Source organism: Pelophylax lessonae (genome assembly GCF_965119305.1).
Source record: "Pelophylax lessonae genome assembly, chromosome: 10".
In the NCBI taxonomy this organism is placed as follows: Eukaryota; Metazoa; Chordata; class Amphibia; order Anura; family Ranidae; genus Pelophylax; species Pelophylax lessonae.
The window spans coordinates 110,047,272-110,071,145 of NC_138777.1; the positions used below are offsets into that span (position 1 = coordinate 110,047,272).

At 41.0% G+C, this 23,874-nt stretch overlaps 1 protein-coding gene across 1 annotated transcript in view; it reads right to left on the reverse strand.

Annotated features, from left to right (window-relative positions):
* Positions 1 to 5,887: 5,887 nt before the first annotated feature.
* Positions 5,888 to 23,874, reverse strand: part of ADCY7 (adenylate cyclase 7) — a 275,475-nt gene continuing 257,488 nt past the window's right edge. Inside the window, exons 23-25 of the mRNA XM_082270019.1 lie at positions 11,296 to 11,410; positions 7,082 to 7,206; positions 5,888 to 6,528 (exon numbers count right to left, since the gene is read on the reverse strand). Coding sequence (XP_082126145.1) covers positions 6,382 to 6,528; positions 7,082 to 7,206; positions 11,296 to 11,410 — 387 coding nt within the window. The 3' untranslated portion in view covers positions 5,888 to 6,381. The remainder of the gene's footprint in view (positions 6,529 to 7,081; positions 7,207 to 11,295; positions 11,411 to 23,874) is intronic.

Below are 23,874 nucleotides of genomic sequence, written 5' to 3' on the forward strand. Positions count from 1 at the left end.
GGATCACCTCCCCACAGTAGTACCTTATTACTATGGTAACACTGTATTGCTCTGGTCACAGTATGTAAAAAAAAAAAAAGAAAATAATAATTTTTTAGTTTCTTAATTTTCCAAAAATTTGTGACCAAAAAATTACCCCTCCAAATAATGCCTCCTACTAAATACCTTCGACTGTCTACTTTTAAAAAAAAGGGGTCATTTGGGGATATTTGAACTGTTCTCGTGTTTTCGGGCCTCAAGAAATGAGCTGTCAGTTGCAGGAAATAAATCAGTTCTATGTATGGCTGGCCTTAGGGACCTTAGATTGTAAGCTCCTTGAGGGCAGGGACAGATGTGAATGTACAAAATATATGTAAAGGGCTGCCTAAATTGATGGTGCTATATAAGTACCTGTAATAAATAAATAACAGAATAGAGCAACTAGCACAGGCTAACTATTCTCAACGTACAATTTTGTAAAAGAAACTGGAAACCCAATTAAATAATGCACAAGCAATTTAGCGTGAGAAGTAAAACCTGACTTGCATGACATTTTTTATTCCACAGCCAGTCCATAATAAAAACAACATGAATGTATTTAATTACACAGTAATTAGAGATACTGTAGTATCTGGCAATGAGCTTGCATGTGAAAGTGCAATAAATAAACATGACATCACATTAACACGTTAAAAAAAAGAGAAAAAAAAAAAACACACAAAAAAACAACACTGGAGGTTATTTAACGTCTGAAGGAAATTTGGCTATACAGCAGTTTAAAAATGAACATTTGTACAAAAATTACTTACAAATAACATAGGAATTAGGTATCCCTACCGAAAATATAAGGATATTAAAATCCCACGACCATATAAAAACAAGTGGTGGTAAGTGGATTGCTTTCATATATGTGTATTCATATATATTCTTTTTAAAACAGGAGGTAAAATATTTTAAACTTTTTCAGTTCCAGGTTTAAATAGTTTCTACTGCATAAAAGTCCTTTATGTCCAAGGGTTATGCTGTCACTGCTAGGTAAGACTCCTGTGATAGGGCACTCAATGTATGCCTAGTGACACAATTTTCCTTTCTGCTTTCCAAAAGGGTACAGGTGTGAAAGTATTAATCTTACATACACTTTATGTTGTTTGAGTTTAGCTGTAATAATACAGGACATTTTGTCCTATAACATGAGAAATTTGAGCTATATATCCAACATTATTGACTGTAAGTATCCATGATATACTAAAGTTGCCCATTAACATTACTTTTAATCGTGGTGCTTAGTTTTGATTTTCTTTTTCCAGTCAGTTATGTTTCCTTGGGATTAGGATGGTTCCTGGGGTATCTACTTAGTTTATAAGCATGCTCACTATGGAAGCTTACATTTGGTAATAAAATGCACATTCTAATGATATAATAAAGTGTACATTCTAACATCTTAAAAATGGTCTAAAGTAATATAACCCTTTATCATTCTGTGCACCCTAATGCCTCTCAAAATCTGCACAGAAAACTCTAAAACATATACCTGTCTGCAAAAAAAAAAAAAAAAAATGCACTGTAATTCCATGCAGTCATGCACATGATCAAATGCCTCAGCATTTGGCCATGTAGTCTTTGATGATGGGTAGGAGTTTGAATGCTGACCTGCAACTTTAACAGCAATCATGTGACCAAGAAACATATGCATAATAAGGCTACCTAGCTGGAACTGGATACAAGCTAAATGGATAGGCTAGATAGGTCCTCCTATTACAAAATGTGCAGAGATTGTAAAATGTATGGCATGCTTTATAGCACATCATCTTATTAGACATCCTTACTATTTGGTCTTGCCTATTAATTAAATCTACATATGTGTGCAACTGTAGCTAAAAACATTTCTTAATATAACTTCAGTAGAACCAGTTGTCTCTGTATTTAGGCTATATACTTATGAGAATTTTGTATTGATTTCTGAACATAAATTTACAGAATCAATTTTTTTTTATTTTGATGTTCAGGGCTTGATCTAATGTTATCACAGTAGACCCCAGCATAAAAAAATTAATTAGTGGTTCAGCATCACTTGCCTTATATTAACAGATAAATATATTTTGGTGCACCATTATCCTGTAATACTGCAGTTAAAAAACGATCTGCAAATTCTATATCTAACAATTATTATTGGTAAAATATGAACAATTCTTCACTCCCTAAACCGCCTTGATCGTTTCTATTGCTAGCCTTGCACAATCAAATACCAGGATTGAGAGGGTATATTGACCTAAATGACCGAATACATACAAGAGCTTAGCAAAGCTTTACTTTGTGTTGAAATGAACAGCATCTGCAATATTTGTAAGGCATCAACTCTGCAGTCCCAGTTCATTTTAATCTGCCAAACACGACTTGGATTTACGGCCAATTCATGCTTAATCAGCCAAAATTCAAGCTGTGAGTGCCCCTGTCAGCACACACAACTTGAAAAAGTCAACTGAACAATCAAATTCCGTTAAAAGAACCAGGTGGAATATTGGCGGCCAAACAGCGTCTGAATTCAATCAGATGTAGTCACTTGTCTTTTCAGGTAATCCCGAAGCCATAGGAGCCGGCAGCAGAATACAAAAAGCCTCATGTTTGTCACAATTTCCCACTAGCCATCAATATATCACTTAATAAATCAAGTCAAAGTTCCCTTTCTGAACAAAAAGAAATTTGGAAAAAGGTAAAAAATAGTAAATAAAGCAGAATTGGGGGCATTGCCCATACCAAGTATCGCCTTCATAAAATGCTTGTTAAAGCATGTCAAGCTAAAACATTTGTCCTAGTTTTGAATAAAGTGGGGAAGGATCAAAATTCCTAGAATTCTCTCACTTCCTGTTCTGCTGACACCAGCCAGAAAGTGAGCAAAAATCAACAATAGGGTTAAAGCGGAGTTCCGGCCTCAAAATAGAAAAAAATCGATTTTGGGCCATCCAAATGCTGATTGCAACCTGAAAAAGAAATGGACACTGCCGATCTTTTTTTTTGTTTACTTCCCTTATTATAGAGGAAAATATACTCACCTTCCTTTCACTTCCTCCCTCTGCGGCCGCGGCCCGCGCCGTCACTTCCGGTTTGCGATGACTCCTGGGAGCTAAAACGTCATCACTCCCAGGAATCAATGCGCCTGCACCAACCCCGCTCCTCACTCCCGGTGCAAATGTGGCATTTCCTGCTATACAGCTTCTGGGCATGCCGGTGCAGTGCATTGTGGGACTCTGACGTCACGGAAGAGGACACGAAGAGGGACACTGTGGCTTCAGCTGCCCACACCTGAGATGGCAGTGCTAGAGAACTTTTCAAGATAAGTATTTCTTCTTACAGTTAAGTGCGACCCGGGACAGTTCAGAGGCTATCCATTATAGAATGTACTAGCCCTGATTGTCCCAGGGGTATTTTTATCTAAAATCGACCCCTGAGGCTGGAACTCCGCTTTAAAGACCAAAATAAAAATCTGAAAAATCAGGGGTTCTAGCCTTCCCCTAAAAAAGAACAGCATTTTCATTTTTAGCCTGGGATGCTGTCTGATTGTTGCGCCCATTTCCTGTCTGGAAAAATGTCATCAGAACAGGAAGTGAAGGTAAATCCCTCTGATGAAGCCCGTTAGTCTTAAAAACCTGGCGAGGGTTCTAATTAATTTCCCATTCTATCAAATCTAAGAAGTAAAGTTTCCATGTACACTTCCTGGGGACTAGAGTCGGCAGCAAACATGTTATGCAAATTTACACCAATTACTTACCTTTTAAACAACCTACAAAAATGAAAGCATCGGGGAATTAATGAAAGTACTAGTATAAGCATTTACAAAAATTTGGATATTCAGTGCAATTTAGAAAAACACATTCATTGCAACATGTTCATAGATAAATAAACCAGGCTAAAGAATTTTTGCTGGCTTTCATTTAAACTGTTGCAGGCATATACTAACTGGTAAAAGTGCATTTTCCAGGACTTGTCAGGATAATACTACAGAAGGTGTCTTTGTTACAGAAATCATTTTGAAATCCAGCATTGCAATGATCTGCAGCTTTAAAGCGCATGTACATTTAAAAGTGATTTATAATTCTTACTCTAAAGCTGGCAATACATTATACAATTTTTTTGTTCAAATTCCTTTAGAGTTACATTTAACTGTAGTGCAATGGTCTGCCTGACTGCATACAAGTTGAAAGTGTTTAGGTTTGACCTTGTATTACAAGGTTTTGGTAAATCTAAAAGAAAGTTGTATAAGAAAATTGTATAATGTATGGCCTTACGCTTTGCCCTCTACAGCCACTGCTGGTGTCTGAGGAATCCATTACCTCTAGATGTGTTCGATGCCTGCTTTCCCGTGCTTTACACTTTAGTCCCACACCCCAGCTGTTACATCAATGGTGTGACCTTACAGAGTTGCAGAGACAGGCATACAACACACCCAAAAGTGTTGGTACAGTTTTTTTTTTGTTCAACTCAGCGAGCTGAACAAAAAAAAAAACCTGAGATCGCCGTACTAATGCAAACAATCTTCGTGTGTTTATCTCCCCTGCTGTGCCTTTGTGTTCTGACTGATCACATTGGCTGCCAGCGCTGATTGGATGCCAGTTGGATACTGGTTTTCCAGCATGCCCAATTGACAGGAGCCTGTTGTGAGACTGGCTTCTGTAGAACAGACAGCTGTACACATGGGCTGAAAGGAACTGGCCAATGTTCAGTCCATGTGTACAAGGGGTGGGTCCATGTGTACAAAAAGGGTGGGCTCAGGGTGCAGTGTTCTGCACCCCCAGCCCACCCTTTTTGAAGCAAATTAGAGCCTCCGGCTATAATAATGAGCTTCTAAAAAAAAAAAAAAAAAACCCATTGAAATCTATGCGTCCGGCGCCCTGCATGTAGATTAGGGGCCGGGCACATGGATTAGGGGGCAGCGCCCCTGCGTCCTGTTTGGACGGGCCGCCACTGTACCAATCATTAGATGTAATGCATTCATTTTTTTGTTGTTTTTTTAGCCTTTTTTCCCTCTGCTTTCACCTGGTGATCTGGCCAGTACCCACCTCCTGTATGAGAGTGCCCCACTCTGGATGAGAAGCACAGAGGGAACTTTTGGACAGCAAAATGTTCAGTCTGGGGGTAGGGAAGTGTTAGATGTACTAGCAGATTAAATACACTAACAAACTGAAGCCAGACTCCAGCTAATACTTTATAAGTAGTTACAGCAAAGTTTTTCTTTCCTTTTGGGATAAAGGTTTTACATATATAAATAAAAGCTGATCATTGTAAGCACCTCTGTCAGTTTAAATTGTTTGTTTCATCTCTGTAACTGATACACTCTGCTGGAGAGCTTGTTATTTTAAAAAACAGACTTACTGGCCAGATCAGCAGATGAAAATAGAAGAACGAAAGCCTAAAAAGAAAATGAATGCAGCCATTACAGCTAAGAAATAAGCTGCAATTTGATAAATGTTTGCCTTTGGGTTTAATACCACTTTAATCTTTTAATACCATTTTAATCTTTGCAGGGGGGTATTTTTGTTCTGCCCCTAGCTGAGCTATAAGTAAAATGCCAGGTCAAAGGCCTGACCATTTATGAACTCTTCAGACCAGAGGGTTAATAATACTGGACCTAATGACTGCATTGGATTATCTCTGCTCCTCATACACTTGTCTGTATTAGTCTTCTTCAGCTATATCCTCTGCAGACTCTGTCTTTTTCCAGGATTACAATGTGCCATTTCCAGAAGATGCAGATATTGAGCAAATGACAGAAAGTAAGACAGGCTATATAACTCACAAGGTGCAAAGCAGTGAGAATAACACACAGTTCTACCTACAACATTATGCTCTGTGACTACAGTGTTTTCCTGTACAATCCCTTAAGAAATCTGTAAAATCTGCAGTAACTGTGTACATAAATTCTGCTTACTGGCTGCTTATTATTGTTGCCTCCCATTGGCTGGAGATGCAGATCAGTTGGCGTCTTCACACATTTCAGACTTACAAGTGTCTACTGTTGTTGTGACACTGCCATCAGTATCAGCCACAATTGTTTTTCCAATTTGCCTTAATCATTGTCTATCTTACTGCATAAGGCACAGTTTTGGAACGCAAGGTGCATTTTTATGTATCATAGACAGATATAGTTGCAGGAAAAGAGTTCTTTGTCCTTCCAAATAAACCCATGGTTGGAACATCTGCCACTTTAGGCCTTCACTGTGTAAACACTATAGTTCTCACAAGAGTCAATATGTATTCTCCATACTGACAAGCAGAGCACTGGTAGTCTATGTAAAACATCCTCCAATATATGTTATTGGAATGGGAGCTTCATCAACACACTTGTCAATATCTTCATATAAAATTAGGCAGCAGGTTTCTTTTTACAACTTCAAATCTGGAGAAGATTTAGTTCATTCCAATGTTCTGGCATTTGGCTGTGTCTGTACAAACAAAGTAAGTCCTCAATTCACCCTTTCCTTTAACATTGATTAGTCCTCTACATTCACATGAATATCCCAACCCTTCTAAAATACGACACGTCTCTTCTGTCACCTGAAAAGAAAGTACACAGGTCAAGAAAAACTGAAAGAAACAGAATGGAATTAAAAGGCCTTAAAGATAATTAGTTATGTTGTCCATTCAGGAAAAAGTGAGATTCTCTTGTTAGGGCACCTCCACCCACTGGGCCCTTCACTGTAATCCCCACCACCACCACCACCTCCACCAACTCCAACTCCACCTCCACCTCATTCATCTGTGGGAGAAATATCCAGTTTTTCAAGGTATGGAGGAAACACACGACCTTCATCCCTTGCTCCCAGGGCCTTGTATAGGCTCAGACACAAAGTGTACAGAGGATTTAATCTCAGTGCCTTTGCAAGAGAACATAATTGCAGGAGGGACAGGTAGTGTGCTCTAATGACTCTGGACTGGTTTCCAATAAATGAGAAACTGACCCAATACAAAATTATTACCCACCAAAGTAGGTTCCAATATTTCACTGAAAGTTCTAAAAACCTTATAGTTTTTTATTCATGTACTCCTTCACCCACACAGATTACAGTGATTACTCATGAATGCATTGTTTAATTGGTTAAATAATTACCTGAATTTTCCCAAGCTCTCCTGTACTCTCCATCCTACTTGCAACATTCACAGTATTCCCCCAAATATCATATTGAGGTTTCCTAGCTCCAATGACTCCAGCAATAACCGGTCCATGGTTTATACCTAAAAAATGAAATAAGTCATATTGTTATAACCTAGAGCAGGCTTTCTCAACCAAGGTTCCTCTTGAGGTTGCTAGGGGATCTTTGAGATGTGGTGGTTTGTTCTGCTCTGGCTTGGAACCACAGAAATCTTGGCACAGAAAGTTTTTTCCTTAATGCATTAGGTAAAAAATCCTAAGACTTTACAACCACTTTAACTATGAACTCTCAGGCGACAACTTACTAGAAAATCCTTTCAACAGTACATGGATGCCAATAAGTCATAACTGGGGGTAGCATATGAGACTCTAGATGGGAACAAATGCCATTACATTATTTTTTAGTCTTCTTGGGAGTCGGATATCACCAATTGTTTTTCACAGCTAAGAGTATATTTGGGTAGGGAGAAAAAGCAAGATCATGGTAGATTGTGGAAATATTGCCAGGAGCGGGGGGGTCTTTAGAGCAGCTAGGTAATTAAGTAAGGATTAAAAGACTAAAGGGGTTCAAAAGATAAAATGAAAAGCAGCATGGAAAGAGGCAGACCAGCCTGGTTCTATATATTATCCAAATATTGGGAAGTCCAAGTATTTAATATAGACAAGAAGGTTCTTAAAAAGGGTGTGAATCCAGGTATTAAAATTACTTTGGAATCCCCATCTTGCCAACATAACAATTAAGTAATCACATGATAAGACTATCACATGCTTTTCTAATATCAAAGTACAATAACACAGAGACTAAGTTATGGTTATAGTATGAGGCAGTATAGCCTTTAGAGTCTGGTTGTTTATTAACTTTTAGGCGCATTAATGGTGCCTTGTACTTCTGCCAATGTGATTTTCATATATACATACATATTCAAGTGGGGGCGGTCTGGAGAAACCTGAGGAAGGATAATAGTGGAAAGGAGGTCTTCTGCCTGTTGTATGTTAAAATGTGTTGGAATGAGAAAAGAAGAGAAGTGTTTTTGGAAGAATTTAATCATCTTAATAGTATTAAAAAATTAAATTTTTGTAAGAACTTACAATAAAATCCTTTTCTCTGAATCCTCTGACAGATGCAGCTCTCAATGCTTCTTCTCTAATGGGTAATGGGCCATCTACAGGAGTAGACTAGGCAGTGAAAAGCTTTCACAGTTTTCACCTGACACACCTATAGGGGCTGTCCCTCACAACATTACTCCAGACACACTGTGCTCTAAAATCAGTTTCGTAGCAAGCAGTGAAAGAAGACACAATCAACCTCAAATTAGAGGGGCGGGAGCTGCATCTGTCAGAGGACTCAGAGAAAAGGAATTTACGGTAAGTTCTTAGAAAAATCCAATTTTCTCTTACGTCCTCTGACAGACGCAGCTTTCAATACTTCTTCACTAATGGGACGTCCCAAAGCAGTGTAGGCATGAGGGGTGGGAAGAACGCAACCAAAAAACTGTTAACGCAATTCCAAGGCTAAAAACGTAGCCAACAGGGCAACAAAAAAAGCTCAACCAACACCAACAGGAGCTTACTCCAAAACAAATTCACCCCTAAAAGAGAAAACCATATCTCTTCAGATGGGACACAGGGCATGTAGAATGCCAGCCCATGACCCCCACTGGGGAGGGGTTGGAGGGGAACCCCGGAGGGACCGACCACCCCAGAGAGTACCCGGGCCCAACTCACCACAGAGAGGAGGGAGGGGGCCATCTACTTACCAGCATGTGTGCAGGTAACATTCCCAAGACAGAACCTCCACACCACTGAAGTGGGGAGGCTGTCAGCCACGGTAACACTGTGACACGGACTATCGGCACCTGGTCATATGTGTCCCCACGAGACGTTTAACTCCCTGGCCATCCCGGTCCAGGATGGGGGCGGTTGCGGCCGACCAAGCACAGAGCTCTGGAAAATGGTACTGCATCAAAACGCGTCAGCCGATTTCCTGGACTTAGTGGACTCCAACATTATGGATGTTGTCAGTCTGATTTGATATGCTGGTTTACATCACTTGTTTGTGAGTTGACACTTTTTAACTATTTATTAACCACTTACCGCAAAGTGACGTAGGACTACGTCGGCAAACTTTGCGGTAGTATACCGGGATGATGCCTCTAGCTAGAGACACCATCCCGGTACCGTGGTTTAGAGCCAACGGTCGGCTTTCCGTCGGTGATGACCGATGCGGCCCGGGAGCCGCTAGATCGTTGCCCGGGTGAGAGGGAGGGGATGTCCCCCCCCTCCCGCCACCTTCCGTGACTTTGCTCTGGGCTTCCGTCCCACCGGGAGCCCCGAGCACCCAGCCGGCACGTCCGCTGGCTGGATGGAGTCCCGATCAATGCCGGAAACGGCTTCGATCGGGTCTCCGTTGACATAACCCGGATGCTACAAAAGGCGGCACATTTCAAAAACGGCTGTATGCAAAAACGCCGTTTTCAGTGTTTTGCATACATGGAAGTGTAGTGGAGGGGTCTAGGGTCTTTTAGACCCTCAATCCCTCCATAAAGAGTACCTGTCACTACATATTGGTGTCACAAGGGATGTTTACATTGCTTGTGACAGCAATAAAAGTGATCAGATTTTTTATTTTTTTTAAACCTGTAATAAAGTTAAAAAAATAAATAAAATAAATTGGAAAAAAAAAAAAAATTTAGCTGCCCCTGTCACCGTTAGCTCACGCACAAAAAAAAAACGTATACAGAAGTCGAGCCGCGAATGAAATCGATGTTCAAACCACACATGTGAGGTATCGCAGCGATCGTCAGAGCGTGAGCAATAATTTAAAAAAAAGAGCTACACTCTAACTCTAAACTGGTAACCGTTAAAAAAATTTAAAGCGTCGCCTATTGAGATCTCTATTGACCGTAGTTTGTCGCCATCCCACGGGGGGGGGGGGGGGGGGGGGCGCAATTTTAAACTGTAACATGTTGGGTATCTATTTACTCGGCGTGACATCGTCTTTCACAATATACAAAAAAATGGGCTAACTTTACTGGTTGTTTTTTTTTAAATGCAGTGAAATGTGATTTTTCCACATTTTTTCAAAAAAAATGGCGTTTTAAAGACCGCCGCGCAAATACCGCGAGACAAAAAATATTGCAATGACCGACATTTTATTCTCCAGAGTCTTTGCTAAAAAAATATATATAATGTTTGGGGGTTCTAAGTAGTTTTCTAGGAAAAAATACTGGTTTGTAAACAAAAAGTGTCTGAAATAGGGCTGGGGCTTAAGTGGTTAATAAAAGCCTACTGAGGATAATGCGCAAGGCTGGTGCGCCCTCTTTTTTTGTGTTTATGTTTATGGTGTCAATTCGACCACCCCGGTCGTAGAGGGCAGCAAGGTCTAGCCATTTGGGGATGCCAAAAGAAAGTCCCGTGACAGAGGGTGTTTGAGAACCAGTTTCTGAGCGCAGGAGCAAGGTGCTAAGCATCATAATTTTCCTCTGGTCTGCGCTCCCTGGCCAGACTGGGGTGACCACTGGATCTAGATTATCCAGCCTGTCGCCCAGTCCAGCAGTTGACTGTAGATTCTCACAGGAAAAATAGAAAAAAGACATAAAGACATACCCTGGTAGGAAAGCCTTTGATCAGAATTTGATCCACTACTGGGACTTCACTACTGTCTGTGACCACAACAGGCATTTTTTTCCCACAGCTTCAGCATTTCTGCTTTTGGTTGAGCTTGGTTATTCAGCATTTGTATATTATCTGCCTGTGTACTCTACAGTTACCAATCCTAAAGAGAGTTGTATAAATGTATTTTCTATCTTTAACATTCAGCAAGAAAAGCCTGCTACCATTAAACAGTTATATTTAGCAGTCCAGAAATGCCTAATCTGCCTTATAGATAGCATGTATATAAATAGCTAAAATGTTCCCTCTCTTGTGGCATATTCATGTTCTTAACATATGAAGAAGAATAAGCCCTTTCATGACTCCACTGTTGTCAGCGTGATCATTGTGAGTTTACAGTCACAGAAAAAAGCACCACAGCCATGCTAAGCTGGAACACCACATGGCTATTTAAAATGGCCAAATGCACCCAATATAATTTCCACTAAACATGCAACAACCTGTAGTGAATTCATAGCAACTATCATATCCTTGTTAGTAATTTACACTCAGCAACATACCAACACGAAGGCGGAAATTATTGAAGGAGTGTCTGTTGATCCCATCTAACTTCTGCATTAAAGCCATTGCAAATTCAACAGTGATTCCTATTTGAGCATTCTGTTTTTCTTGGTCCTAGAAGAAAGAGTAATATGAGTAATATTTTTCACTATCGTTAAATCGATGTCCAACTCCCAGTGCCCCAGGTAATCTTTCTCCTAATAGAAACGTAAATGTATTATTATAGGATATATTCAAAATAACAAAGATAAAATATCTTTTTAAAAAAAAAAAAAAATTTTCCTATTAAAACAAGGAGTAGAAATATATAGCAGATAACATTTCACACATTCATGCTACAAATAGTGAAGTGGCTAGTGCTGTAATCTAGGTGGAAAGTAGAAAATAAAAACAAGATTATGGTTATATATGAAACACTAATTCAAATTCAGGCAGGGAGTAAAGTATTGTAGTCCACAAAACTCTGAAAACAATCAGTAACTACCAGCCCTCTGAAAGTAAACAGTGCCGGCCAGCACTCTGAAAACAATCAGTAACTACAAGCAGTTTTGCTGGTGATTCAGGTATGCCAGGCTCCTAGCTATTGAGGTGTTTCGGCCCATGTTGGGAGTGTAGAGTAGAGAGTTGCTTTAGCATGGAATCTGGTGGGTCAATGAAAAATACCCATAACCCAAATATTTTTGAATGCCTGCTATGTGGGTGATGCATCTAATCACAGCTAGGTAAGGTGGATTTGAGCATGAGGATGAAGGAAAAGCAGATACACCTCACAAATAGTATGTGGCTGTATTGTCAAAAATTCATTTTGCTTTTAAAAGGTTTCCTTAGTAGTGGGTGTTGCATTTAGATTTTCATTATGCATGTAAATGAAATCCATGCAGATCTTGCTTACAGACAGCTTATTGCAGTGGTGTAGCCTAATTATTGGCACAACCATAGTAAGTGGAGTGGTTGTTTCCTGTTAGGCAAATTTAGTTTTTGGCCCCTGTAGTAAGTGGAGTGGTTGCTGGTTGTTTGGTCTGCTGAGGACGTTTAGGCTGAGAGTTTGACTAGTTCCCCTTGCTCCAGTACTCCTGGGGCTGATGCCCCTAGGAGAAGAATCACTAAGACAAGAAACCACTGTATGCGCCTCAGCTTTTGCGGTGCTAAGGGGCCAAGTAGGGCAGCTAGAAAGTGGATACCTACTGAAGGACACTGTTTCAGAGTCCAGGTCTGGAGGAGGACTATGTCAACTCCTCGTTGAGGATCTACCTGAAGAGACTGGGATCCAAGCAGCTACTAGGACACTGTACGGTAAGGATGTTACTGACAGTTCCGTAGAGGCAGAAGAAAACCAGTTACTAATGACTGCCCTATGGGGCCTTAGACATACTTACATCCCCAGCTTCCTCCAGAGAAGCTGATACTGAGAGACTAGAAAGAAGTTAGGTACTGCTCACTGTTTTGGAATATCCCATGACCCTAATCCCTTCTATTGTTAACATTTCTTAAGAAATAAAGCCGAAAAATACACTCCTTGGACACTGCCCTGTTATTGGCAATGTGCTTGAGTGACTGGCGGCCTCTGTGCTGCTTAGGGAGAACCTGTCTGTTGCAGTGAGTGCTACAGTACAAAGACATAATGAAGTTAAGTATCAGAACTTGCACTGTAAAACTTTTCAAGCCTGGATCACCAAAGAAGACACCAGCAAGAGTGATTGACCCTGAACATAGGTCAAATAACCTTTTGCCTCCCATCTCTAATTAGCTGAACAGGAATGCCTGCAGCATGCCAATTCAGTTATTTAATAGAAGTTACATTTTTTCACATTTTAGATGACTGTTGCTTCAGCAAGCCTGGTCACATCACAGCTTGTCCAGTCACAAAAATTTTAAAAAAGATGGCCACAGCTACTTGTTTCATTAGTGAGATCCCTGCCTCGATTAAAAAAAAAAAAAAACATTGCCACTGTTGAAAACATGAAGGCTGTAGTGGCTTAACCCCCTGTCTGCTAGTTCCCAGGCTATAATGCTCACACTTTTGATTTAACAAAATCCAAGATCCAAAACAATCATACAAAAAAGTAATTTAGTCTTAGTTTTCTTTGACTTCCTGACCTGAAGGCAGACAGTCAACTAGCACTTTCAGAAGGGGGTCAGCAATGGCAGCCTACCTAATTGTCTCATAAATATTTAAACAAATATTTAAAGTAACATAAAAGTGATCATAAATGCAGGATTAAACACTAGTTGTTATATGTAGTTACATCTTTTCAATTTAGCAGGAATGGCATACTTTACATCGGATGTGTATATATAAATAGCAGTTTCACATAATTTTTAACAGAATATAGGTTATAGGAATATCATAAGATGTAGAAAATCATGGAAACTATCCTAACTCTGAAGGACCATAAAATGTATGGTTTCGGAGGTTACTGTTTAAATGTGAAGTATATACCGCAATCAGAAAATATACCCCATTTTTTTTAACTTCAAATTTTTATTTTCACAATAAAAAATATCACAAACAACAGAAAGAGATACACATGTCAATATGTTGGTTATACATTAACAATAGAAAAGAAGGCCAAAGAGATTATATCCAGTAAATCATAACTAATCAGAACTAATCAATACAAGATAAACTTGCGTATTTTTCATCCAGGAATGTTCCGGTCTCCCTGGCTAGTTGAAGTATAGGGTTCCCTGCTGGGCCTAGAGTTGGTCTCCCCACTGGGAACAAGCTGCCCCAGGGGGGTTGAATGAGGACCTAGAGGTTCATGGGGTCATCTAACTGGCCTAGGGGGCATAGAACTAGAGCACTGATAGTTGGGGTTTGACATCCTCTTTTTGAGAATATATGGAACACTCCCGTTCTTGGGTGTGCTAGCTGTCTATCACCTTTTCTTTTTCAGTTTTTTGTCTTGTGGGCTTTTTCCAATGTGAATTTCACCCCTGGGTTACCCCTGCTCCCATCCACAGTAAAGGGGGAAGTTCATTCACTACTAAACATCTTCCATAGTGCATCTCCCTCTGAAGGAAAGGGAGGTGCATTCCAACTCAGGTACACTTTGGGAAATAGGGAACGTGTGCATATATTCATGCTCATGTGACTATGCGTGTTCATATGTGCATGCATGTGTGCGCACATATGTATATATGGCCATCTACACGTGTATGTATGTAGGCCCAGGGCTTACATAGGTCAACTACTGTCATGTGATACCATCTTCTCTTAATATAGTTATGTAGTAATTGCTAGTTTGAGTACAGATATTTGTTATAACCCTTACCCTCTGCAAGTTTTCATGTCGATAGGAGTCGTTTCAGAGTTTAGGCATCTGAAGGTCGGTCCAGCTGCCTCATTTAGATTAATTCACAGTATAGCAGCCGTTAGTGGTATTTATTGAGGTATACAATGGTACTATAGGGGATAATAGGTCTCTTTACATATTCATGTATTTAGCAATGTGTGTTCATGTCCAGGGCGTGTGTGCGGGTTGCCCGGAGCGCATATTATTACCAAGAGCACTTATAATATCAATTGGTATAATACTCTTATACATAACGTGGTATATAGAGAGAAATACAACCTATTTGGGGAGGAGCACTTTAGTTCAGTAGTGTCTCTAGACTGCTGTGTGAGCATCCGTGCTCATGGGTAGAGGTGTACCGAACTGTTCGCCGGCGGACAGTTCCGGCGAACTTAGCATGTTCGTGTTCGCCGATGCGGGCGAACATATGCGATGTTCGGTCCGCCCACTATAATACATCATTGAGGCAAACTTTGACCCTGAACTTCACAGTCAGCAGGCACATTTCCAGCCAATCAGCATACCTCCCTCCCACACCCTCCCACCTCCTATAAATAAGCAAGGGCAGCATCCATCTTAGATCATTCTGAAGCAGTGTGTGTTAGTGAGAGCATGGAGAGCTGCTGCTGCTGCTGCTGTTAATAGCTAGGGACAGTTGTTAGTCAGTGTTCCTGGTCTTGCTAGTCAGTGTTCTTGGTCCACTACTGCTGTAAGGACAGCATCCTGACAGCACCCCAAAAAGCCCTTCTAAGGGCTGGTATTTGTGTAATTTTTTTTCATATATATATATATATATATATATATATATATATATATATATATATATATATAGTGTCCCCAAAAGGGCTGGTAATTGAGGATTTTTATTTATATATATCTAGTGTCCCCAAAAGCCCTTTTAAGGGCTGGTAATTGAGTTTTTTCTTTTTATATATATATATATATATATATCTATATCTATATCTATCTATTGTACACTGCAGTTGCCTGCCCGCTATGTGTGAGAGGCCACAGACCCACCACAGACTGTACTGTGTGCACACCACACTCATTTCGGGTGGCACAGGCACAGTACCTTGCATTTTAAAAAATATTTTTTTTTTCCTCTGTCATAATTGCAGTGAGTGCTGTGTCAGGTCCACAGAGTGTACTGTACCCACTGCAGTGCACTGCCCACCACTGATATATATACGGTGGCACAGCATCTTGTTGCAAATTGAAAAAAAAAAATATTTTTTATTATTGCAGTTGCCTGGGCTGCCAGTGACTGTCAGGTCCACAGAGTGTACTGTGCCCACTGTAGTGCCACTGCGTGCCCACCCACCACTGATATATATACGGTGGCACAGCAGCTTGCAAAGTAAAAATATATATATTTTTTTTATAATTGCAGTTGCCTGGGTGCCAGTGACTGTCAGGTCCACAGAGTGTACTGTGCCCACTGCAGTGCCACTGCCCACCCACCACTGATATATACAGTGGCAGGCATGACTTTTTTTGGATTAGTGTTGGGGGGGGTCTAAAAAGCGTACCTGTGAAGTTTCAGCTCTGTAGCATGTCCAGAACCAGAAAAAAAAAGATCATATAGGTGTAAAAGGGGTTCCCACCATCCCTGCTCTACTGAAAAATTATCTTTTTTTCTGGTTCTGGACATGCTACAGAGCTGAAACTTCACAGGTACACTCTTCACAGGTACACTTTTTAGACCCCCTAGACACTAAATCACACAAAAAAGTTCTTAAAAATTGTCGTTTTTGATAGAGAGCCAATTATTGTAAAAATTAAAAAAAAAAAAAACTTTAAAAAAAAATTCTTTGTATTTATTGTCTGGGGGGGTCTAAAAAGCGTACATGTGAAGTTTCAGCTCTGTAGCATGTCCAGAACCAGAAAAAAAGATCATATAGGTGTAAAAGGGGTTCCCACCATCCCTGCTCTACTGAAAAATGATCTTTCTTTTCTGGTTCTGGACATGCTACAGAGCTGACACTTCACAGGTACACTTTTTAGACCCCCTAGACACTAAATCACACAAAAAAGTTCTTAAAAATTGTCATTTTTGATAGAGAGACAATTATTGGAAAAATTAAAAAAAAAAAACTTAAAAAAAAAAATGTCTTTGTATTTATTGTCTGGAGGGTCTAAAAAGCGTACCTGTGAAGTTTCAGCTCTGTAGCATATCCAAAACCAGAAAAAAAGATCATATAGGTGTAAAAGGGGTTCCCACCATCCCTGCTCTACTGAAAAATGATCTTTTTTTCTGGTTCTGGACATGCTACAGAGCTGAAACTTCACAGGTACACTTTTTAGACCCCCTAGACACTAAATCACACAAAAAAAGTTCTTAAAAATTGTCATTTTTGATAGAGAGCCAATTATTGGAAAAATTAAAAAAAAAAAAAACTTTAAAAAAAAATGTTTTTGTATTTATTGTCTGGGGGGTCTAAAAAGCGTACAAAGTGAAGTTTCAGCTCTGTAGCATGTCCAGAACCAGAAAAAAATAGAATTAGGTTTAGGGCTAGGGTTAGGGTTAGGGTTAGGGCTAGGGTTAGGGTCAGGGCTAAGGTTATTGTTATTTTTAGTGCTTAGGGTTAGAGGGTTAGAGTTAGAGGGGTAGGGCTACTAACTCTAACCCTAAGTATCTCACCGTAACCCTAACCCTAGCCCCTAACACTAAACCTAACCCTAACCCTCTAACCTTAACCCTAACCCTCTAAGCCTAGCCATAAAAATAACCCTAACCCTAACCCTAATTCGTATTTTTTTCTGGTTCCGGACATGCTACAGAGCTGAAACTTCACAGGTACACTTTTTAGACCCCCCAGATGCTAAATCCAAAGAAATTGTTTTTTTTTTTTTTTAATTTTTCCAATCATTGGCTCTCTATCAAAAAGGACAATTTTTAATAACTTTTTTTGTGTGATTTAGTGTCTGGGGGGGGGTCTAAAAAGTGTACCTGTGAAGTTTCAGCTCTGTAGCATGTCCAGAACCAGAAAAAAATAGAATTAGGGTTAGGGCTAGGGTTAGGGTTAGAGCTAGGGTCAGGGCTAAGGTTATTTTTAGTGCTTAGGGTTAGAGGGTTAGAGTTAGAGGGGTAGGGCTACTAACTAACCCTAAGAATCTCACCGTAACCCCAACCCTAGCCCCTAACACTAAACCTAACCCTAACCCTCTAACCATAACCCTAACCCTCTAACCCTAACCCTCTAAGCCTAGCCATCAAAATAACCCTAACCCTAAACCTAACCCTAACCCTAGCCCTAAGCCTAACCCTAGCCCTAATTCGTATTTTTTTCTTGTTCTGGACATGCTACAGAGCTGAAACTTCACAGGTACACCTTTTAGACCCCCCCAGATGCTAAATCCAAAGAAATTTTTTATTTTTATTTTTTTTTAATTTTTCCAATAATTGGCTCGCTAACAAAAAATTACAATTTTTAAGAACTTTTTTTGTGTGATTCAGTGTCTGGGGGTCTAAAAAGTGTACCTGTGAAGTTTCAGCTCTGTAGCATGTCCAGAACCAGAAAAAAAAATAGAATTAGGGTTAGGGCTAGGGTTAGGGCTAGGGTTATTTTTAGTGCTTAGGTTTAGACGGTTAGGGTTAGAGGCGTAGGGGTAGGGTTACTAACTCTAACCCTAAGTATCTCACCGTAACCCTAACCCTAGCCCCTTACACTAAACCAAACCCTTAAAGCCCAGTTCCTGTCCCATTTTGGTCGGTTCTGGTCTGATTGCGGTTGTTTGCGGTGCGTTAAACGGGGAGTTTGGTCTGTCACTGTGAAGCGGGCGTAACCCTTACACTACCTGATCGATACAACATCCTACCTGATCGTATACACACACTGGATGTTTTAAAGCACGTTATTCCAAACAATTTAGGAATGTTAGGTGATTTATGCCCTTTATGGAATAAAACCCGACTCTGCGTCAACTACGTAATTTTCCATGGCATGCCACAGTCCAGGTGTTTGTCCCCTTGAAACAACTTTTCCATTACTATTGTGGCCAGAAAGAGTCCCTGTGGGTTTTAAAATTCGCCTGCCTATTGAAGTCTATGGCGGTTCGCAATGTTCGCCGGTTCGCGAACATTTGCCGATGTTCGCGTTCGCCGTTCGCAAACAGCGAATTTTATGTTCGCGACATCAGTACTCATGGGACATCCCGATGGGGGCGTTAACTGGTGGCACGAAGGAGGAGAATGTCTGTATTGAGCTGTCTATTGAGGAGGAGGAGAATGTCTGCATTGAACTTCCTATTGAGCTGTTATTGGTGGGGTCTTAGAACACACAGCGCACCTCCCGATGGGCGGTGCGCATCCCAATCATCCTCTCTCCTGCTGCCCGAGCCTCGCCCAGCTGGGCGGGGCGCCGGATGGTCGCAGGTACGATTTGTCCTTGGAAAAGAGGCATGAAGCGCTCCGCCCACTTCCGGGAGTGGCGGTATGCGTTCCACAGCCTGTGGGATGCATACAACAGTGTATTATGAAGGATACTATCCCTACAATGCTAATTGTAGCATTAGGGTGTGGCGCAGCTCTGGGGACCAGCAGTCTTTTGCCTGTAGTGAGTGGGAAACTATACACTCTGACCGTGATGAGGAAACAGCCGTGGATACCCCTGGGACCATCTGGTGAGCTGCCCTTTGTATTTATCTATTTTGGTATCAATATGTATGCCCCCCCCTAATTACAAGGTCCATGACATTTTTGGCGTCAGAACGTGCATGGACACCTAGTAGGTGCAAGGTTCCTTCCGGTTGATCATTGTTGAAGAGTGGTCTAGGCTGGTGAGATGGGGGTCATCATTATTATTATTATTATCATCATTGATATGATCACTTGCACTCTTGATAGCTATGCCTTTCATGAATTATATTCACTCTGCTGACCAGGATTGTTGTAACTTTTTGACCTCTTTGAATCTGCTGCCTGAAGCCTGTCTTCTGCTCGCTGCCTTGGTCTCCGGGTTCTGGCAGTAATGCTAGTATTAATATCAATATTTTTATTTGTATCTACATTTTAATTTAGTTTTTTTCAGTTATATTTATACTTTTACATCAAGTCTCTATTAATCTAATTAATCTAATTGAATTTGATTACTACCTACCATCACGCCCCCCCCCCTTCTCCCCCCCTCTGGGGGTATTATTCTATCATGGTAGATGGGAGTCTGTGGGCAGGGACCTCATGCACACGCCCTGGAGAGGGAGGGGCCCTACCCAACTGTATCTGGTCCACTGAGTCAGTGTCCATTATATAAAGCATGGACTTAGACATGCTTTCTAGGCTCTGAAGAAGAGGTGCTGCATCGAAACGTGTAAACCTATACAGCTTTGGGGGACAATCCAATCCCGATCTCGATGCTGAGGATTTTAAACTTTGTTTGATGTGCTTTTTATCAAGAACTCGTTTGTGAGTATTTTTATTCCATTACTTTTAATAAACCTGCTTAAAGGATAATAAACTAGGCCGGTGCGCCCTTGTGTTTGTTTATTGTTTTTAGTGTTCCCAGACCACCCTGGTTTGTGAGGGGCTGCAAGGCTGAAGCATTCCAAGGTTGCCATGTCAATAGTTCTCGACATCTGCAAATCTGTAGCCGAGTTGGATAGAGGATTGCACCACTCAGAGCGCAGGGGATAGGTGCACCAACAGTTTATTTGTTCACCCACACTCTATCCTTATCCTCTTGGTTAGAAAACCAATATCAAAGTTGGTCAAGCATCGTTGCCCTGTAATAGGCTTGTACGTTTGGAAGGGCTAGGCCTCCGTGTTCTTTTTTCCTATAGAGGACAGATAGTGGGACTCTAGTTTTTCTCCCCGCCCAAATGAATCTGTTAACCATGGTGGCCACCTTTGCAAAGAAGTTACGTGGCATTGGAATAGGGAGGGCTCTAAAGATTTACATCAGTTTAGGTAGAAGTTGCATTTTGTAAGCTGCAACTCTTCCAATCCAAGAAAGTTGCAATTTCCCTATCCTGGAAAGGTCCATAGAGAATTGGTGCAGGAGAGCAGGGAAGTTGGCTTCATATAGATTAGTCGTAGGGAGGATCAGCTGAATGCCTAGGTAAGTGATTGAGGGAGAATTCCAACAACAGGGGAATATATCCCTAAGCCCCTTGAGGGTGGTATCCAATATACGTGAAGTGCATAACATTTAGTAGTGTTGACTTTGTAGAAGGACAGGGTGCCAAATAGTGATAAGATGCTTTGAATAGTTGGTATGGACTGTTTCGGTTTGGTAAATGTCAGGATTATGTCATCTGCAAAAAGTCCTATCTTGTGTTCCTCCCTGCCAATTCTAGTGCCATGCACTGATTCATGAGACCTTATAATTTCCACTAGGGGTTCAATGGCCAAAAAGAAGATTATTGGAGATAAAGGGCAGCCTTTCCTGGAGCCATTGTTCAAACTAAATGTCTTGGAAAGCATCCCAGACACTGCTGCTTTAGCGGTAGGTTTAGTATAGAGTGACATTAGTGCGGAGTTAAGAAAGCCTTCTATTCCAAAGTTGTGTAGGACTCTAGCTAGATACCCACAATGGACCCTATCGAAGGCTTTTTCTGCGTTAAGGGCCAAAAATACGCAGGGGTCCCCCTTCAATTCTGCATAACGTAGGAGGTTCACTATTTTCCTAGTTCCATCTGGAGCCTGACGGTTTTTAACAGTGCCCACCTGTTCCTTACCAATGAGTGTCGGAGTGACTGCTAAGAGCCTATAGGCTAGAATTTTGGTGAATATTTTTAAATCAGCGTTTAAGAGGGATATTGGACAAAAGCTTTGAGGCATAGAGAGGTCTTTTCCTGGCTTTGGTAATGTCACTAGAAAATATCAAATGGAATAGAACCTTGGGAACAAAGAACACGGAGGAAAAATGGGAGTGCTTCAAGAGCATACTAAACAAAGGGATTGGCCAGTGCATTCCAAAGGGAAATAAATTTAAAAGAGCAAAACCAAACCCTGGGTGGCTAAAGTCCAACATAAAAATGCACATTAATACTAAAGAAAAGGGCTTCAAAAAATACAAGCCTTAGGGGTCATTGGCAGCATTCAAGCATTACAAAGAGTGTAATAAGAAATGTAAAGGCGAAATCAAGGTGGCTAAAATAGAACACGAGAGACATATAGCGGAGGAGAGTAAAAATAACCCCAAGAAATTCTTTAAGTATATAAACAGTAAGAAAGCGAGGCCAGAACACATTGGCCCCATAAAAGACGACAAAGGAAATCTGGCCACAGAGGACAGAGAGAAGGGGAAAGTGTTAAATAATTTCTTCTCTTCAGTCTTCACAAAATAATCAGGGGGCTACACTAACCCAGCTTGTAATGCTAAACCAAATAATACACCTCAGGAAGTACCGCCATGGCTAACAAAAGAGAGACTTAGAACTAAACTAGAGAAACTTAACATAAATAAATCACCGGGACCGGATGGCTTGCACCCGAGGGTTCTTAAAGAGCTCAACCAGGTGATTGCCAGACCATTATTCTTGATCTTTAAGGATAGTCTACAGACGGGTATGGTGCCAGCTGATTGGAAAAAAGCCAACGTGGTACCAATATTTAAAAAGGGGCAGCCTAACATCAGTAGTCTGCAAGATTTTGGAGGGGATGTTAAGGGACCACATACAAGACTTTAGAAATGAAAACGGTATTAGTAGTAATCAGCATGGATTCATGAAAAATCGTTCTTGCCAAACCAATCTATTAACCTTCTACGATGAAGTGAGCTGCCACCTAGATAAAGGTAAGCCTGTGGATGTGGTGTATCTGGACTTTGCAAAGGCCTTTGACACCGTTCCCCACAAACGCTTACTGTACAAGCTAAGGAAGATAGGTATGGACCATGGGGTGAGTACCTGGATAGAGAACTGGCTCCAGGGGAGAGTCCAGAGGGTGGTGATTAATGGGGAATACTCCAATTGGGCAGGTGTGGAAAGCGGGGGCCCCAAGGTTCTGTCCTGGGACAAATCCTGTTTAATTTATTCATAAATGATCTAGAGGAGGGGATATCTAGTACAATCTCAGTATTTGCGGATGATACTAAACTAAGCATGCCAATATCTTCTATGCAGGATGTGGAAACCTTACAAGCGGACCTGAACAAAATAATGGGGTGGGCAACTACATGGCAGATGCGGTTTAATGTTGGAAAATGGAAAGTAATGCACTTGCGTGTCAGAAACACGAAAGCAAGCTACTCACTAGGGGGGAAACCTCTGGGTGAATCTAAGATGGAAAAGGACCTGGGGGTACTAGTGGACAACAGGCTTGGCAGTGGCATGCAATGCCAAGCCGCTGCAAGCAAAGCCAAAAGAATACTGGCATGTATAAAAAAGGGGATTCACTCCAGAAATAGAGAGATTATTCTCCCACTCTACAAGACTCTGGTCCGGCCACATCTGGAGAAAGCTGTCCAGTTCTGGGCACCGGTCCTCATGAAGGATGTGCTGGAACTGGAGAGAGTCCAGACAAGGGCAACAAAAATAATTAGGGGAATGGAGGGCATCAGCTATGAGGAAAGACTACAAGCACTGAACTTATTCTCTCTGGAGAAGAGACGCTTGAGGGGGGGATATGATATCAATGTACAAATACTGTACTGGCGACCCTAGCATAAGGAACAAACTTTTTAGAGAAAGGGAATACAATAAGACACAAGGCCACTCACTAAAACTAGAGGAAAAACGGTTTAACCTTAAAATACGTAAGGGGTTCTTCACTGTCAGAGCAGTCGTATCAGCAGGGAGCATTGATAGTTTCAAAAAACTATTAGATGGGCACCTTAAAGACCACAACATAAAGGGGTATACAATGTACGGTTAAAAGCAAACACACACACACATATCATAGGTTGAACTGGATGGACTGATGTCTTTTTTCAACCTCACAAACTATGTAACTATAATGGCCTAAAGTATCTCAGGTGGAAATTGAGAGTTTGCTGCAGCTTCATTGAATATCTTTCTGAGGCGGGGTGCCAGAATCTCCACGAAACACATAGTATTCCGAGGAGAAACCGTCCACCCCAGGGGACTTGTGCAATGGGAGAGATTTGATCACCTGTATTATCTCCGCCTCTTCAAATGGTTTGTTTAGGTCCTGAAAAGTCTGCTGGTCTATTTTAGGGAGGTTAAGTTGTGAAAGAAAATGTGTTATATCATGCTCATTGGGTTTGTGCGTGTCAGTATGGAGATTGTACAAGGAGGCATAATAATCCCCAAATACGTTTGCTATGTCCTGGGGGTTGTGAAATAACTTATCCTCTTTGAAGTGTTTAATGGAGCTAA